General features: G+C 40.4%; 1 protein-coding gene and 1 long non-coding RNA gene across 6 annotated transcripts in view; one reads left to right on the top strand and one right to left on the bottom strand.

Annotated features, from left to right (window-relative positions):
• xirp2b (xin actin binding repeat containing 2b) overlaps positions 1-3,820 on the top strand; it is a 34,386-nt gene extending 30,566 nt beyond the window's left edge. For all 5 annotated transcript variants that reach the window (XM_085385526.1, XM_085385523.1, XM_085385524.1 and 2 more), the window contains 2 exons: positions 1,970-2,100; positions 2,360-3,820. In XM_085385526.1, the coding sequence (XP_085241652.1) occupies positions 1,970-2,061 (92 nt within the window). In that variant the 3' untranslated portion in view covers positions 2,062-2,100; positions 2,360-3,820. The remainder of the gene's footprint in view (positions 1-1,969; positions 2,101-2,359) is intronic.
• Positions 3,821-5,373: 1,553 nt separating this feature from the next.
• Positions 5,374-7,647, bottom strand: LOC146651180 (uncharacterized). The gene is made up of 4 exons (XR_014908025.1): positions 7,579-7,647; positions 6,532-6,572; positions 6,300-6,363; positions 5,374-5,908 (listed from the first exon to the last, which is right to left on the bottom strand). It is a non-coding gene; the product is annotated as an uncharacterized LOC146651180 (long non-coding RNA).
• Between the last annotated feature and the right edge of the window lie 11,493 nt (positions 7,648-19,140).

Below are 19,140 nucleotides of genomic sequence, written 5' to 3'. Positions count from 1 at the left end.
CTTTTTTTGTGTGCATGGGCACCATAATTGCTTCTAACACAGGCAATGAGGTAGCATAGTTCATCAAAGTGGTTTAAAAAGTAGTGCAGATTGTTGCAACAGTGCAAATCTCATGTCCATGTAGACAAACAAATAGACCACATTTCTGAAACCCATCTGAGTGTGCTAACATGCTCAAAATAGCAATGCTGGCATGATGATGTTGTTTTATTTGTTTCATGCTAACAAGAGCAAAACAATAGTGCAGCTCAGGTTGACACAAATGTTTTTGGTATTGCATCTGCTTGATCATAAACCAAAAGATTATATGAAGTAAAAAATAAAGGCTTTTAAAGCTTTTCACTAACTATGCTTAAGGACAGCTTAAGTGCTCTTTGTTATAACAGATTATCACACGGGGATGTATGTCAGTGTAAATCCATCCAATCTATTCAGTACAATAAATGCACTGAAAAATGTTGCAATGCAGTGCGCTTCACATTTAATCACTTCAAACATTAACATGACCAGGTTACATTAGGTCACATAAGCTTTAGAAAAACAAAACAAAAGTGTGTGTGTGTGTGTTTTTTTGGAAACTGGAGCATTAATTAAATGTTCTGACAAAATAAAAAATTTGAAAATATAGATATAGTGTTCCCATATATGAGTTTAAGTAAACAAAAAAAAATGTATCAACTGTGATACATTTGGGAATACAGGGTTAATCTGCAATAGAGATACATGGACATCTCTGACTGCTCAGGTGAATAACACTAAATCCTAACCAGTGTTGGTCAAGTTACTTGAAAAAAGTAATCAGTAACTAATTACCGATTACTTCGCCAAAAAGTAATCCCGTTACTTTGCTGATTACTTATTTTCAAAAGTAATTAATTACTTAAGTTACTTTTTAAAAACACGATTTACAACCTGAATAGGTGATAAAGCGATAGATCTTTCAGCCCAATTCTACTTTTTCTACATAATCCATCATACAAAATGTAATCAAATGGAAAAGTCTCTTTTTTTAAACTTGTTTTATTAGTTTTAATCTTTTAACTTTATGCATCAAGCAAAAATTAAATTATATGCAACATTCTCTGACTGGAAGAAATTTGTTTAATATTTTATATGTTTAACCTATTTTCTGCACATTCCAGCACATAAAATAATTTTTTTGTGTGTTTACACTCAGTCTTTCAAATAGATGCAAGTAAAACACAACAGAAAATAAATAAAATCAAAGACTAGCAGTCCTGTTGCTCTATTTTCACCTGTAAAGCAGGAGTGGGGTAGGCGGAGGTTTACCCTGGTGCAGGTGTGCCGCAGCGGTCAGTGGAAGAATCTCTGTGAGTTTCCCATTACATCGTTGTGCACTCGGTGCTTGCTTGGAAGTTTAGGGGGTTTTTTTCGCTGTAAAAAGAAGTTTTCTTCCCACGCACAACGGACACTAATGTTTTTGTCACTTTTTATGGAATCAAACTTAAAGTAAGGTCAGTACTTCCACGCTTTAAACGCTGCACGCTCATACTCTCTCCCGCACTCGATATATTATCCATTGTTAATCTGCACACAGCTGTTGTCACAAACGTCGCACTCGCTTACGTCACTGTCATGAGACGTTCTCGCAAAAAAAAAAAAAATCACAGTTTTAGTAACGCAGCGTTCCTACGGGAAAGTAACGGTAATCTAATTACCGGTTTTGCAATAGTAATCCCTTACTTTACTCGTTACTTGAAAAAAGTAATCGGATTACAGTAACGCGTTACTGCCCATCTCTGATCCTAACAACCACTAAACCATTTGCTCATGTGACTACTATAAAAAAAAAAAAACTACATTCAACATGTGACTACTCTTAAGAATCCAAAGATAATCTATTCTGCTGTTTTTGTATTAGTTTAACTGTAATAAAAATGTGCGATTATGAGGCAACCCAAAGACTGTTCACGATATAACCAATGTGAATTTTATCTCCTTGAAACAGGTTCGAGTTCCGAGGTCGGAGCTGTGCACGGTGTGCCGGAGGAGAGCCTATCCGATGGATGCTCTCATAGTGGACAAAAAAAAGTACCATAAGTCCTGTTTCTGCTGTGAGCACTGCAGGAACAAATTAAGGTAAAGGCTGCCATTCATTCAAATAAATGTTTATAGGGGCTTTCTGAGCACTGCAGTATTGGTAAACGCAATTGTGTTTTAATGACAACATAATGGTTGCCACCATGTCTACAACATACAGTATGTATAGTATCCAGTCTTCCTGTAAAGGAAAAATCAATAAAGTAGGACTTGTGGCTCTAAAATTACATTAAAATAATTGTTAAATAATTGATGTAGTGCATCTCTTAACAGAGGATTTTTCATTTGTTGTGTGTAGCCTAGGAAATTATGTCTCTCTCCATGGACATTTGTACTGCCTACCCCATTACAAACAACTCCTGAAGTCCAAAGGGAACTATGATGATGGACTCGGGCAGAGACTCCCCGCAGGACGTGGTGGACCTATCCCCTCAAATCAGAAACTTGAATGGAGATATTTTGCGAGCAGCATGAGTTCAGTAGAGAAAGCACACAGTGTTGAAAATGAAATGACAAAAATATTTAGTGAAAGCAAACCACACTGCAACAAAATATCTGTAGTTTGGCCCCCACAGGCCAATCCCCCAAAGAAAGCCTTTAAAATAGAGGAAGACATTCAGCTAACTAAACCACAGTGGCCCCCTCCAGAAAGCTCTCCAAAGTCACCCACACAGCAACACAGAAAGACTGTTCCCCGGAGTGTTCTTTGAAATAAAGTCACCCAAAGTTTAGTCTAATAAAACCAAAGAAGAGGCACAAAAGTCTAAATGGTGCAGTAAGAGGAAAGAACTGTCCCATAGGTATAATTAAGGAAGGGTTTGGTTGAAGGTTATGCAGCTAAGTGATTTAAAAGGGAACTTGATAAGTAGGAAAATGTGTATAATATAAATGTAAATGGTGTGGAAAGGCAGGTTGTAATAGTAAGTGCTCGAGAGATAGATGCAGACAAAGTGTGAAAAGCAGATGATGTTATGTGCCTTTATCTGTTGTTCTTTTCCCGTGTGTCATTTTTCATTCTTTGCAGTTCATTCACATGTTTTTTGTTTTCCTAATAATCTGATATACCAAACCACATCAATAACCAGTATCAATCGTGATATCAACCTAGTTTCAGTAAGTTATAAAGGATTATGGTTGATTGAATTATGATAAAAACATGACAAATTTAATATCTGCATTAAAATAACACCAAAACTGTGATTTTAAATTAACTTATGTGCTTAATTAGTCATTATTATTGGATTTTAAACTTTATAACTCTCACTGCTCTCAAACTTTTGTTTTTTGTTTTCAAATATAATTTGGCTCAGAACTTGTTTGTTTTCCACAGTCAATTCATCTTGTTTCAAAATGAATTGGATTGTTGCATAGGTCTCGCCATTTTTTTATACTAAGCGCACTTGAGCTCTCTGAAACAATCACCCTCTTTGGACTCTGATTTTGTACCATTAACCTTTCAACCTATTCACATTTTTTGCATTTTTCTTTTCTTAGCACCTGGTGTGCAGACTACTAAAGTATATCAGAATTAATTTATTTATGATATTGCAAGTATATAATATAAACAAGCAAATTGGTTATTGTCATTTTTGTTTTGGACATTTGTATCCTATTTTGGAAAGCAAATATTTTGCAACAAGGGAATATTATTTTTTAGATTACATGATTGTATCTTGCTTTATACAAGAAAATGATGTCATGCTGTTTCACTTACTATATTGCTGATCTAAGAGCAATAAAATGTTGAATTTCATCTTTGCATTTGTCTCTTTCACATTCTAACACAAATCTAATTCTTGAATCAATGTGCTATATGTGAAATGCTACATGTCCAGAGTTCATCCATATCAAACACAAAGAGGCAGCAGTTTGTATTTCTCAGGTGTATGGATATAAAGCATCTACTGTAGACAGAGGAAGGCTAGTAGACTCCTCTTACACTGTCAGTATAATCTCCTTTTTAGCTATGCTTACAAGGAGGGGATTTCAGAGCTCAAAGCACAGGTGTGTCTGGAGTGGACCAGACTACCACTATCATGTAGGGATAACTGGATACTTAAGACTGAAAAAAGGCAAATGAGAGGCAGTTTTAACACATGCAGTGTGATGTAGCAGCAATTGAAAAGAAAGTGTTTTACAATATTGTGAATTTTAAACAAACCCAAATGTGGTTCCTTAGTTCCTGGTTGTTCCCCGGTATACACGATGTGGACAAAAATGCTGGATCGTCTACACATTACACCTACAGGAGCTGCTCAGCCATGGAAACTCATGCCACAAAGCTCCCAGCACACAGTTTCTGTGCTAATGTTAATGTCAGAGGAAATCTGGAACTCTGCAGTTACTGAATTTGCAGAGCATTGGCACATGGTCTGCCACATCATGGCTGAGTTGCTGTGATTGCTAAATGATTCCACTTTGCAATAATAGCACTTTCATTTGATTACGGAATATCTGGGATGGGAGTGATTTAACAAATTCACTTGCTTCTACAATGGCATCATATTACAGTACCAGACGGGAAATTAGTGAGCTCTTTTGAATGACCTATTCTTTCACAAGTACACTGTAAAATCTGTCCCATAGGTATAATTAAGGAAGGGTTTGGTTGAAGGTTATGCAGCTAAGTGATTTAAAAGGGAACTTGATAAGTAGGAAAATGTGTATAATATAAATGTAAATGGTGTGGAAAGGCAGGTTGTAATAGTAAGTGCTCGAGAGATAGATGCAGACAAAGTGTGAAAAGCAGATGATGTTATGTGCCTTTATCTGTTGTTCTTTTCCCGTGTGTCATTTTTCATTCTTTGCAGTTCATTCACCACCTGGTATGGCAACAGCACTGCCTACAACTGCAAAGCTCTCCAGCGAGTAGTGCGGTGCTCTGAACGGATAATTGGAGGTGAGCTTCCCTCCCTCCAAGACATCTACAGGAAGCGCTGCCTGAGGAAAGCGGGGAGGATCATCAAGGACTCCAGTCACCCCAGCCATAAACTGTTCAGACTGCTTCCATCAGGAAAAAAATTCAGTAAAGCTTAGCTTAAAATGACTAAATTAGGACAACTTATTTATTTTGAGTACTCTGTACAAGCTCATTTGTTCCCAGAACTCAAAACAATTAAGGAAACTCGTTGCCTCAAAAAAATTAAGTAAAGCTTACTTAAGATGACTGTTAGGACAACTTATACATTGCAAGTTTGCAGTATTAAGAATAACTTGATATTTCTGACTGTACAATACTAATTGTTTACCTACTGACAAACATTTCAAGTTCAACTAAATGAAAAAACAATTTGTGGTAACCTGAATATGATTAAAAATAATTAACAACACTTTGTAATGATGTTAAAATGAGCCCAACTTTTATTTTCAAACACAACAAAGTATAACAGCCAACATACTGGACACTGTTCTGCTGAACAACAAACAATAATATTGCCATCACTGTTATCTTACAATGAAACAAAGTCTCAGATGTAATTATTCAGAAAATAAGTTTAGGCCTACCACAAGTTTGTTTTGTACTTACTTATATAATCAAAATAAAATATTTGTTGTTCTGTCACAAGTGCAGTCTCTAATTTAAACAACACATTTGTTTTTCATTCCAACACATGAGCTGGAATGTTGTAATATTTTAAGCATGGCTTGTTTCCAGTCCAGGCATTACTGCCTGAATGACTATCATGGATCGAGGTGATCCAAATGTAAGTGCAGAAGAAAGGTCTTTAACTTCCCTTAAGTACAGTGGCAGTGGATGTGGGTTGGAGATGCAATGAGCTTGAACCTGCAGGCGACCATCTTCACTGACCACACCATCTTTGATGGAGGACTCATCTCTCCTGTTGTCCTGCAAGCAAACAATCATATTTTTTGGAACATGAACTTAATTGCTTTCTTAAAACATTTTTTTCTGCATTTGGTATAAAACAGACTCCAAAATCTCAGGCTCCCTCCCCACCGGAGAGGTGACATTCAATGTCCCAATTGTCAGTCTGGATAGCCGTGACCACCACCCAACACACAATAATGTCATGAAAGCATCATTTTAAAAAGGGCTATGCAAACATGGCCAAGAACTTTCATTCTAATGATGTGCAAAATGATTTGGGCACAAAACAAATTTTGCTGTTAGAAAACTTGCAGACTTCACTATATACAGTGTAGACCCTCTAAACTAAGTTTAGGGGATGTGATCTTTCAAGAAATGCAGACCAAACTGTTGTTGTTTGTTTACTTACACAGCATGTCTTGTAGAATTAACTGGAGTCACCAGCAACAGCATAGTGCAGTCATATCTCAAGTCTAATAACGGAAGACAGGAAAAGATCAGTAAAGAAACAACTTCCCCAAACCAAAGCACAAATAAAACAATAAGTAAAACAGGATGATCTAAAGTATGATTAAAGTTCAGCCTGATTAATATAAATGTCACTGACAGTTGCTAATATATTGGAAAACCAAAATACTTACTGATGTCTTTCTGTCCAACAACAGGAGTGCTGGTCCCGAGCCTCAAAGACAGTAAGAAGCAAGCAGAGGGAGAAAAAACAGAACATTTTTCAGAAACTGATTTGATCCTTAATGGCTGTGCAATCATTGTAACATTTTGCTTATGTTGTTAAATAAAGGCTAGATTTGACATTAATAGATGTCACAGATGTTCAAAAGCTGCCACAAAGCATGAAAAAATGGACATCTCTGAAAACTTCGGCGCATCTTTGCAAATATGTGATGTCTTGATAAATCGAGCAGATACTTGAACTTTACACAGCTACATTCTCGCCTGAAAATATCTTAAAAGTTTATTTTATGACCCAGAAAAAGTAATACGTTTTTACGCACAGTACACACAGGCTCCGACAACCGTGGCTGACAAATGCGATCCTCCTTTTCCCCAGACTACCCTTTCTGGGTCACAAAATAACCTTTTAAGATATTTTCAGCAGCAAGAATGTAGCTATGTAATGCTCAAATATCTACTTAATTTATCAAAATATCACATATTTGCAAAAAGTGCTTCCACGTTTTCGAAGAGCTCTGTTATCCACCAGCGCGATAGCTGACCGGGAGGTCAAGGCTTGATAAAAGTCCGCGAGCACAGCTAATGTTACACCCCTGAAAACAGGGGGAAAAGAATCACGAGAGTGATTATGACTTGCGTCTCTCATGCAGTAGTTTATTGCAGTGAAAATGAGCAGAAACGTTTCACATTCTGTACTGCTAAATGTCACATGGTGGAAGAAAAACACTAAATAATAAACCGAAATACTAAAGTGCTTACTATACATATACTTGAGCAGGTTTCCTGACAAAATGGCTGACAATCGTGGTGTTTTTAGCTCCTGCCGTTATCTTAATGGCCATTACACAGTACAAAACACAGCTCAAAACCGCCACGTATATGTGCACAAAACTGCAATGTAATGCTTTTAACGCTTACAAAACAATGAAGGATTACCTCTTAAATATCTTAACAGTGTACACATTGGAAATATATCAACTTTTAAACACTTTTACCTGAAAACAGGGGGAAAAGAATCACGAGAGTGATTATGACTTGCGTCTCTCATGCAGTAGTTTATTGCAGTGAGGAGAACGCGCGAAAGCCCCCTAGTGGAGAATAGAGACACTACTAATCGATCCCAGAAAAGGCTTACTAGCCGATCACTGATGTATAGATTGCAGTTCTCTTAAGTAACATGAAAGCCATTAATATAACATGAAAAATAATAAACTCTTAACCATTTTCTTACCATATTTACATTATTTTCGTCCTTATATCAACTGATATGAATTAGTATTAACTGAACAGTTTTATATGCAATAGTCATTCAACCTGTCACACTCTCCCCCACTCAAAAAATGTCGTCCCGACATTATACCAACAAGATGCTTTTCAGTCTATATTCTCTTGTAGTCAGGACATCAACAGTAGAGTGAACCAATGTCCTTAATTCTGTGGGTTTAACACCTGTTTCACCACAGTCCATCACTGGTGACTGAAGACAAAGTCTATAACCAGTCCATGTGTGAGTCTTCACAAAGTCTATTGTCTATGGTTATAATCCACAGATGGGGAAAAGTTCATGTCTTTTTCTTGATGACAGTCTTTAAGTACAGTTCTCAAGTCATCAGTGGAAAAGTGTCAACTTACATTTGCTGGAGTCCATACAAACCAATGGGCTGGGTGCAGTATGACTGCACAGCTGGAAACCATGGAACCAGGCCCGGGTACACAGGAAGCAGTTGCGGTGCTGGCTGAACACTGTAGCAAGATGGGGTGCCCAGTTGGTCATACGTCATCCGTCTTGGCGGGTGTCTCTCTCGCTGTGGCCGCTGAGGTGTCTCCTCCTCAAGTCTCTCGAGTACCACAGGTGGAGGAGGGGCAGGTATGTCACCTGCAGCGGGCTCTGCCTCCTCACAAGTTGTCTCCACGGCAGCTGGGTCAGGCGCCTCCAGATGGTCTCCAGCAAGAAGCTCTGGTGTTGGTGCAAGAGCAGGGACTGAAGCTGCGGGCTGAGACGTTGCTGTGAGAAGTTCTTGTTCTGATGGCTGGGACACAGGTTGAGGTGGTGCGTAATGACAGCGGTATTCATCAACACTGCCCTCATCATCAGAGTCTGGCACAACAGCGACAGGTTTATCAGTCTTTTTCTGTTCATGTCTTGTACGATTATCTTTTTCAGGCACTTTTTCAAAAGGTAAGTGGTCACATGACATAAGCAAGTTTCTGTGAAGCACTCTAGAGCGCCCTCTGACTCTCTCCGGTCTTACCTCATAGATAGGGAGGTCAGGCCCCATTTGTCTGACTACTGTGTGAACAGTGTCCTCCCAATAGTCTCTCAGTTTCCCTGGGCCTCCTCTAGGTGTCAGGTTTTTGACCAGAACTCTCTCGCCAGGTTGTAACACAGAACTCCTTACTTTTGTGTCGTAGTGTCTTTTGCCCTTTTCAGCAGCTTTCTTTGCATTCTCATTTGCTATAGAGTATGCTTGTTCCATGCCCTTTCTCCATTTTTCAACATGGTCTCTGTGGTCACTAAAATCTGTTTCTGAGTACAGTCCAAAGAGCATATCTACTGGTAGCCTGGGTGACCGTCCAAACAGTAGGTAAAATGGGGAGTAGCCAGTGACTTCACAACGTGTGCAATTATATGCATACATTAGCTTGTTGATAGATTCCTTCCAGTTTGACTTTTGTGTTTCAGTTAGCGTTCTAAGCATTTGCAACAATGTCCTGTTCATACGTTCAACTTGACCGTTCCCCATTGGGTGATAGGGTGTTGTCCTAGAACCGGCCATGCCACACAGTTTCTTGAGCTGACTGAATAGCTGATTTTCAAATTCACCTCCTTGGTCATGGTGAATGCGACAGGGGAAGCCAAACTTTAGGGCATAGTCATTGAATATCAGGTTTGCAGCAGTTTTGCCTGACTTTGAGGTGGTGGCATAGGCTTGGGCAAAACGTGTGAAGTGGTCAGTTATCACTAGAATATATTCATAACCGCCTTTGCATTTTTCAAGATGGAGAAAGTCTATACACACCAGCTCAAAGGGCTGCGTAGTTACAATGTTTGTTAAAGGAGCTCTTGTTTCATGGCTGGGCTTTTTCTGCTTTACACAGGAACAAACGTTGGTCACATAATGCTCGATGTCTGCCTGCATGTGTGGCCAAAAGAAGCGTTCACGTATCAAAGACACTGTGCGATCAACACCTTGATGGCCCATATTATTGTGCAGCTCTTCAAGTACAGTCTTTTTGAACTGATCTGGCAGGACTAGCTGTTTCCGGGCAGAAGTGAGCCTGTACAAGATGCCATTGTTATCTAGTCTTAACTTGCCCCACTCTCTGAACAAGCATTTTGTCTTAGGGTCAAATGTTCTTAGCTCTTTGGGCAGTGGTTTTGAATCTGTCTGTTTACACTGTAATACAGGGCTTATAACAGGATCAGACTTTTGCGCTTCATTAAGCTGTTCTTTTGGTATGGGTGTGAATGTTGCTTCTGCTGGCTCACCGTCTGCTGTGACTGACATTGCTGCAGCTGAGAGTGTCCATGCGGCAGGTGTGTCTTTCTGTACCTCAATGGCCTGGATAGCAGCTGCAATAGTGTCCGGTGGCACTTCCTCCGAGCAGTCTCTCATCAAGGTTTCGACATCAAGTGGCATTCTTGATAAAGCATCTGCATCACTGTTTTCCTTCCCTGGTTTGTACTTAATGGTGAAGTGAAAATCAGCGAGCTCAGCGACCCATCTTGATGTGGTGGCATTCAGTTTGGCTGTTGACAGAATGTACGTTAGCGGGTTGTTATCGCTGTAGACAGTAAATGTTGGGGCATAGTACAAATAGTCTCTGAATTTGTCAGTGATAGCCCACTTCAATGCTAAAAATTCTAGTTTTCCTGCATGGAAGTGGTAGTTTTTTTCAGCCGCTGTTAGAGTACGGGAGCCATAAGCAATAACTCGCAGCTTACCATCTTGTCTCTGGTACAACACTGCGCCTAGCCCTTTGTGTGAGGCGTCTGTGTGTACGATGAACGGCTGTGTGAAATCTGGGAACCCCAGCACTGGTGGGTGGAGCAAACAGTCTATTAGTTCCTCAAGCGCACGTTGATGCTGGTCAGTCCACACGATTTGTTTTGAGGAGGGCACAACTTGACTGGCTCTCTTTGGTCTTGCCCTTGTCCCTTTTGTGGTGTCTGAGTTCTCTGTGGTTTTGTCAGCTTTTAACAGTTCATACAAACAACCTGCTTTTCTGGAGAAGTCTTTTATGTATTGTCTGTAGTAGGAGAGAAGGCCTAACATTTTTCTGAGCTGACCAACATTTTGTGGTTTTATACCTTTGAGTGCTTTGACTGCTTCAAAATCTGCAGGATCCACTTTACTGCCCTCTGCAGACACTATTCTGCCCAAATAGCGCACCTCAGACTTAAACATGTCACACTTACTTGGCTTAAGCTTTATACCAAAGCCTCTCAATCTCTGGAGCACTTTTCTCACGTCCTCCAAGTGATCTTTGAACGTTTTGCTGTAAACTAATGTGTCATCCAGATAGGGGATGCAGATGTTGTCGCGCAGCCCATCCAGGCACTCTTCCATACAGCGCTGAAATGCTGCAGGGGCATTCATAAGTCCAAAGGGGATGCGAATCCACTCATATAATCCCCAGGGGGTCACAAAAGCAGTGAGTGGACGACTTTCTTCTGACATGAACCCCTGGTGGTACGCTTTCCCCTGATCTAAAAGCGAAAACCAGGAGTTTCCACCCAAACTGTCCATAATGTCCTGGACGCGTGGGATGGGCTGGCGATCAGGATGGGTTTTCCGATTCAGGTCTCTGTAGTCTATGCACAGTCTTAAAGTACCATCTTTTTTTCTAACACAAACAACTGGTGAGGAGTATGACGAGTCTGACTTCCTGACCCAGCCTTGTGCTATTAAATCATGCAGGTAACTTTTCATCTCTTGGTAGAGCGGCCGTGGCACAGACAGGTATGTTCGTTTGACTGGTTCGTTGTCTTTGAGTGATATGGTCATTTTCAGTTTTTCAATACAGCCTATATCATTGTCTGTTTTAGAGAAAGACTGGCATTCCTCTCTGAGCATCTGTTTTGCTAATACTCTCTGCTCTTCACCCAGGTGGCTAAGATCTACAGGTGGGTCCCACTCTTCGCTAGCGCTACACTGGGCTTGTGTATTTGTCTGGTTAACAGTAGCTACAGATGTGGCTTTTTCAAACACCTGGGCAGGTAAAACAGCTGTAATAGTCTGAACCGAGCCAACTAATGTACGGCCTGGAATGACAATTTCATGGTCAGTTGGGTTAGAGACACCTAGTGTTATGACAGGTAAAGTACCCTTCTTAACTTTAACCAAAGTGTCAAAAAACTCAAGATTGTCTGGCCACTGGGGGTTTAAGTCTGGCTCAAATATCATGACCATGTCTTGTTTAAATGGTCCTGCTGCTATACGACCCTCAACATGCATGTGGCTTTTTTTTGGTACAGTAATACAGTCTTTCTTTGTCATCACTTTGTACTCGTCAACTGCATCTGCACTAACAGCCTGTATAAAAGCTTTCACCTTGTGTCTTTTGAGGCTGGGAAATGCTTTTCTCACTGTGCTGTACAGTTTAGCTTGGTCAGTCTTATTCACAATGTATTCAATTACATTGTAGCCTATAATAGGGCATGTGAGCTGAAAGCCTTTCATTACCAACATGGGGATGGTCAATTTCTCAGTTTGTTCAGTTCCGGAAACAAGTTGGAAGGTTGTCTCAACCCACCCAAGATATGGCATGTTGGTCCCATTTGCTGCGGTCAGGGTGAGTTCAGATGTGTCCATAATATCTGCTACATCTCTCAGCTCTGTGTGTGGCAGATAGTCCTTTTTCCACTTCTCATCGATGATTGATACCTGTGAGCCTGAGTCCCATAGAGCTTGAAGCCTGTGGCCGTCCAGAAAACACTCAACCAGACATTGCCTGCCCACCAGAGATGTGACTTTGTGAGGGGAATTTACATAAGCTGGCGACAGTGGTACCTGGACAGTCTCATTTTCTTTCTTAGTCTTTAAGCCAGTGCATTGTCTCTTATGTTGTCTCCAGTGTTGTTTCTGGCATGTTCTTGAACAATAAAGTGCGTTTTTACATGCTGAACACTGTCTCATGCCTGACTTTTCTTGTTTACAGTTGGAGCAATGTTGGGACTTGTGGATGATGGGCATGGTTAACACTCGTCCCTCGGTGGTAACCATTGCTGGTTTAAATGTTTCTCTTTATATGGTCTCATACCTCTGCTTCTACATCCAGCCTGAAAGTGTTCTCTACTCCCACAGAGGTAGCAGTGGGTGCAGCGCTCGTTGACTCCATTCTGCTGGCAGATGTGGCACCTCCTCTCACGGCGGGCTGGACTACCTGTGTAGTGCTGTACAGGATACTGAGGGGGTGGTGGCCTTTGACGGGGGCCCTGGAAGCTATAATACTGCTGGTCCCTATCATACTGCATAACTGGTGGTGGGGCATATGACTGAGGACCAGCCACCGGCTGCTGTAGAGTCTCTTTAATCTGAGCTATCTCTGCACTGAGACCTTTCAGGGAGGCTACACCTGTCTTAAGCTCCGCTAACTCAGTTAAAAGCTCGGGTGGTATCTTAGCTTTAACTTCTTTCACAGGGTTCTTAGCTGGTGACACATCATCTGACTGCACTGCACTCACACTTGTAGCAGTCTGTGATGCTAAACATCTCTTCTTGTTTTTCCTTTCTGCCTCATTGGCAGAAGCCATATTTAACCTCTCTAACAGGAGTTCATCAGGTGTCTTAGAGTCTAACAGGAGTGGCTGCATATCTATCCTGACACTGTCACTCTGGAAGCCTGTGAGTATGGTGTGCAAACACATACGCTGAACTAAAGCTGGGTCGTATTTGAGTCCTGACTCAGATTCTTGGGAAGCAAATAAGACTTTCTGCTTTAGATCTAAAACTCTCATCAGGAAGCTTTGAGCAGTCTCTTTTGGGGTCTGTACCTCAGAGGCAAGTTGTTTATACAGTTCGGTGGCGCTCTTCTCCTGGAAATGGGAGCGCAGTATGCGGCGTAGAGTCGGAAGGGTGAGTTGAGCTTTTCCCTCCAAATAGCTGCGTAGTTGTAGACCTGGCAAGATAGCTCTGATGACAGCATCTACAATGTCAAGCTCTGAGTAACCTCTGCTCAGTCCATTTTCGATCTGGTGAGCAAGACTGGAAAATGTCAGTTTGTCTTTTTGACCTGGTTCGCCAATCTGGCCTGATATTTTGAAATCTTTCTGCCAGTAAGGGCTTGGTCGTTGGGGGGTACTTGACACAGATGAGTTAGGGACAAAGCGATTACCTTGGGAGTGAGAAATAATTGCTGTGTTAACTGCATTAGCTGTCTCTGTTACCAGTGAGGTTGCAGTATTTGGTTGCTCTCTGTGTCCTGAATCACCCTCTTCATTTGCATTTGGTTCAGTCTCAACAATTGTCTCTTTCATTATTTCAGCAATCTTATCATTAAGCAACAACAGTTCTGACATTCCTTCATCCTCAAGTACTGTTATACCTTCTCTCTCAATGTGTATTTGGATGTGTGTTAGCAGTGACAGTCGTGTTTTTCTGCTAACATCTATTTTCTCTGCAATGCCAAGGAACTCGCAGATTGACACTAGTTGGTCTTTGGACAGAGTGTGCATTTCACGCACAACCTCTTCTCGCAGCTCTTCCACCGAAGACATTGTGGCAGTAGGCTGGAAGAATTTTGCATGTACGGGTGACGCTGAGCTGAGTCGCTTTTGCAGCCCCTGATGATCTCTGGCTGGCCTCAGGAAACATGCGCTAAAACACAGCTACCAGTTCGCCTCGACAGCAACACTTTCCTCACTGCAGTCTGCCTGGGTTGTAGTGGGGGGGATTTAGCTGGCTTGGACTACGATGTGCAGATTGTGGACACCGGACATCTAAGCAGCTATCCCAGCGGTGCCTCCAAATGTTACACCCCTGAAAACAGGGGGAAAAGAATCACGAGAGTGATTATGACTTGCGTCTCTCATGCAGTAGTTTATTGCAGTGAAAATGAGCAGAAACGTTTCACATTCTGTACTGCTAAATGTCACATGGTGGAAGAAAAACACTAAATAATAAACCGAAATACTAAAGTGCTTACTATACATATACTTGAGCAGGTTTCCTGACAAAATGGCTGACAATCGTGGTGTTTTTAGCTCCTGCCGTTATCTTAATGGCCATTACACAGTACAAAACACAGCTCAAAACCGCCACGTATATGTGCACAAAACTGCAATGTAATGCTTTTAACGCTTACAAAACAATGAAGGATTACCTCTTAAATATCTTAACAGTGTACACATTGGAAATATATCAACTTTTAAACACTTTTACCTGAAAACAGGGGGAAAAGAATCACGAGAGTGATTATGACTTGCGTCTCTCATGCAGTAGTTTATTGCAGTGAGGAGAACGCGCGAAAGCCCCCTAGTGGAGAATAGAGACACTACTAATCGATCCCAGAAAAGGCTTACTAGCCGATCACTGATGTATAGATTGCAGTTCTCTTAAGTAACATGAAAGCCATTAATATAACATGAAAAATAATAAACTCTTAACCATTTTCTTACCATATTTACATTATTTTCGTCCTTATATCAACTGATATGAATTAGTATTAACTGAACAGTTTTATATGCAATAGTCATTCAACCTGTCACACTAACTCCTGCGGTCTTTTGCTACTCAGGTTAAACATGATACATATATATATATATATATATATATATATATATATATATATATATATATATATATATATATATATATATATATATTCACGGTTCGGTTCGATACTTTGGTGTCACGGTTCGATATTTTTTCGATACAAAAAAATGTTCATGCCTTTTTAATTTGGCATTTATTAAAATTATAAATATATATTTTAACTCAAAAGTACAGTTTTTAAATTTAACCCTAACCCTTGTGCGTGTTTTTTATTTTGACAGCGAATGCGCACCTGCGGACCACTTATGTGCAGCCCTGGTTATTTAGCTCGTCATATTGCAGCCACAGAAATTATTTTGTCCATGAAACCATAAAGCTGCACTTTCTTTTTGCCTTATAGTCTGATTTGTCATAACTTCTCCGTTTTGTGGTAAGCTTTTCTTTGGCTGTCACTTCTTCACCCTGACCTGTCTTATTTGGCTCAGCAGAACTGAAATATATATCCTGCTGCTTTTACACACGCACTCACACACATAACGCTCAGCGATTCTCTGCGCGATCAACCTCTCACATGTTTAAGCTTGCTGCGGGAGATTTCACTTGTCATGTTTGCATAGTAAGCTAACGATTAATAAGACGATGTCAGAGGAATTGGTGCACAAATTATCATCACTCACAGATCAGTACTGTCGCTCTCTATACACAGTTCGCACGATTGCAAAGTGAAAGCAAAAAACAAGCGCAAATTCAAACGCGATTTCAATATGTCACATATTGACAGTGGCTCACCGATGCCAATGACATAATTACCCAGCTACATTTCTGAAAGAATGCAAAAGCATTGACATATATTTTTCCTTCCTACAATAGCCCGACGGGCAGGGCAGAGATAGATTTTGGTAGCCCGACTGAAAAAAATCGCTAGCTCCAGGACGTCGGGCTAGCGATATTGCAAGCCCTGTATCTGATTGAGGAATCACTCATCTTTGGAAAAGAGAGTTTATTACAGAGAAATGTCTCTTTCCAAAATAAAAGCTATACTATCCGCTTCTTCTGGGCTATATTCTCAGCAGCATAAGGAGAATCATGTGCTAACAGCTGTCTAAATGACTCGGCTAAAGTTAGTAGCATGCTTGTTGTTTTGGTCTTTGCACTAGGATGATGTCGGCGTAAATGTGCAGTCATATTCGTTGTGTTCCCACTAGTGCTTTCAGGTTAATCTCGTTGAAATGACCTTAACGCCACAACACGGCAAATCTCCGTTAACGAGCTACCGCCGATCGCCCCGTGCGTGGGGCTAGACGGCCAACACGTTAACGAGCTAACTGCGCTAACACACTAGTTCCCACCCATGTAATTGAGCATTGCATGGCACATCCAACATACTGTTTTACTTTAGTCCATGACTCGCTTACCTTCAGGGTCATACGTCACATGAAAACCAAAATAATTCCAAACGCCAGATCTGAATGAGGGTGGGGGGGGGGGAGGTCCATGTTGCAAGGGGAGCTTAACTTCTGTCTCGCTAGCTTGCCCTGCGCTCTTCCTTCTGACTATGCTGTCTGTGTTGAGCGCTCAGTGGATCTGCGCTCGACAGTGCAGCCTAGGCGGAGTAGTCGAACGCAGATTCACTGAGCGCTCAACACAGACAGCATAGTCAGAAGGAAAGTTGATAAAATAAATTATAAATGTTGTATTGTTCGATACATATGCGTACCGAACCGAAAGCACTGTATCGAACGGTTCAATATCGATACGAATATCGTTGCACCCCTAATATAGATAGATAGATAGATAAAAATTTATTTTATTAACTTTTCTTCTGACGATGCTGTCTGTGTTGAGAGCTCAGTGGATCTGCGTTCGACTACTCCGCCTAGGCTGCACTGTCGAGCACAGATCCACTGAGCGCAGCGCAAGCTAGCAAGACAGAAGCTAAGCTCTCGTTGCAACATGGCAAATTGAACCTCCCCCACCCTCATTCAGATCTGGCGTTTGGAACTATTTTGGTTTTCATGTGAAGCATGACCCTGAAGGTAAGCGTGTCATGGACAAAAGTAAAACAGTATGTTGGATGTGCCACGCAATGCTCAATTACATGGGTGGGAACTACTGCGTTAGCGCAGTTAGCTCGTTAACGTGTTGACGCTGTCCAGCCCCATGCACGGGGCGATCCGTGGTTAATGGAGATTTGCCGTGTTGTGGCGTTAACGTCATTTCAGATTAACACTGACAGCACTAGTGGGGAACACAATGAATATGACTGCACACTACTCCAACATCATCCTAGTGCAAAGACAAATCGAAGCAGACAAAAACAACAAGCACGCATGCTACAAACTTTACCCGAGTCATTTAGACAGCCGTTAGCACATGATTCTCCTTATGGGGACCTGATATGTTTAATATGCTGCTGAGAATAAAGCCCAGAAGAAGCTTATAGTATAGCTTTTATTTTGGAAAGAGCCATTTCTCTGTAATAAACTCTCTTTTCCAAAGATGAGTGATTTCTCGATCAGATAGATTTATTATTTTTATTACTTTGTTGTTTCAGCAACATTAAATTTAAAAACTGTACTTTTGAGTTAAAATATATATTTATCATTTTAATAAATGACAAATTAAAAAAGCATGAACATTTTTTTGTATTGAAAAAATATCAAACCGTGACACCAAAGTATCAAACCGAACCGAACCGTGAATGTTGTGTATCATTGCACCCCTATTAGTTAGTTAGTTAGTTAGTTATGGCAATGGATTGAAAATACACCCCACCCCAACGGCTGCACCTCCCGAAGAATTTTGTCTGGGCTCTTATCTCACTTTTTTATTTCAAACAATCAACAGAAAATTTCACAGACATATTTTTACGTGAGGTTTTTAAGGCTGTAGTGTTAATTTTTAAGTAACACGAGCCCAGCCGCAGCAGCAACGCTAGGCTAACACTAACTAGCTAGCAAGATTATAAACCTGGTGCTAAACTAAGAGAAGCCACAAAATCAGTTTGAATAAGAGTAAACATTTACTCACCAAGTCAGTGTATCAGGTAAAGATCCACAGCAATGACAACAATAATATCTTGAGCTGACGCTTTTCCAGGTTTGCTCAACATATTCCATAAAAAATGATGGTAACAATGAACATGCGGACTGATCCGAGAGGGAGGAGGACGGTGGTGACATGGCATTTTCAAAACACATCTTTCATCCTTCCGCACTGAGAAGCAAAACTTCCATCTTACTTAGTTTTTCTAAGTTAAGACAACTCAAATAAATTGAGTTTATCAGCGTTTGCATAAAAAGTACTGTTAACTTATTTAAATCGAGTTCTAATAACAAATTGATAAAAACTGAGTTCAGCCTATTTAATATTTTTAATTAAACACAATATTACATTTTACAGTGTATTGGTAAAGGCAGACTGCAGAGCCAGGTGCTTGATTTTATATGCCCGTGGTAATGAGAGTGAAAACACCTGAATTCAAAGAGTCATTGGATGAAAACTTTTATCCATAGAGCTTAGGCCACAGTCCACTTTGGTTCCTATTAAACTGCCAAACCGCAAATTTTATTTTATTTAATAAAGAAAAGAAAGCATCTCTGGATAGAAAATGTATATTAAGAAAAAATTAAAAGTGCTAATATCCATCTAGTGTTTCAGCATTATTGCATATGGTGCACTTTATATCTAGGTACACATTTTCAACATTAACGAGGTGCTTATTGGCACGGATTTTAGAAATATACTGGCTCCTTTTTAGTCATTGCAAAGTGCTTCTTGACAGTCTAGTAGTAGTCAAATACTTTAAAAGAAAAAAGAATAGGGAAGATGGTTTAAATT

Source organism: Rhamphochromis longiceps, linkage group LG16 (genome assembly GCF_057381845.1).
Source record: "Rhamphochromis longiceps isolate RC_006_pf linkage group LG16, R_longiceps_female_GT1.1, whole genome shotgun sequence".
Lineage (NCBI taxonomy): Eukaryota > Metazoa > Chordata > Actinopteri > Cichliformes > Cichlidae > Rhamphochromis > Rhamphochromis longiceps.
Note: the sequence above shows the minus strand (reverse complement) of the source record. Positions and strands in the feature narration are given on the sequence as shown.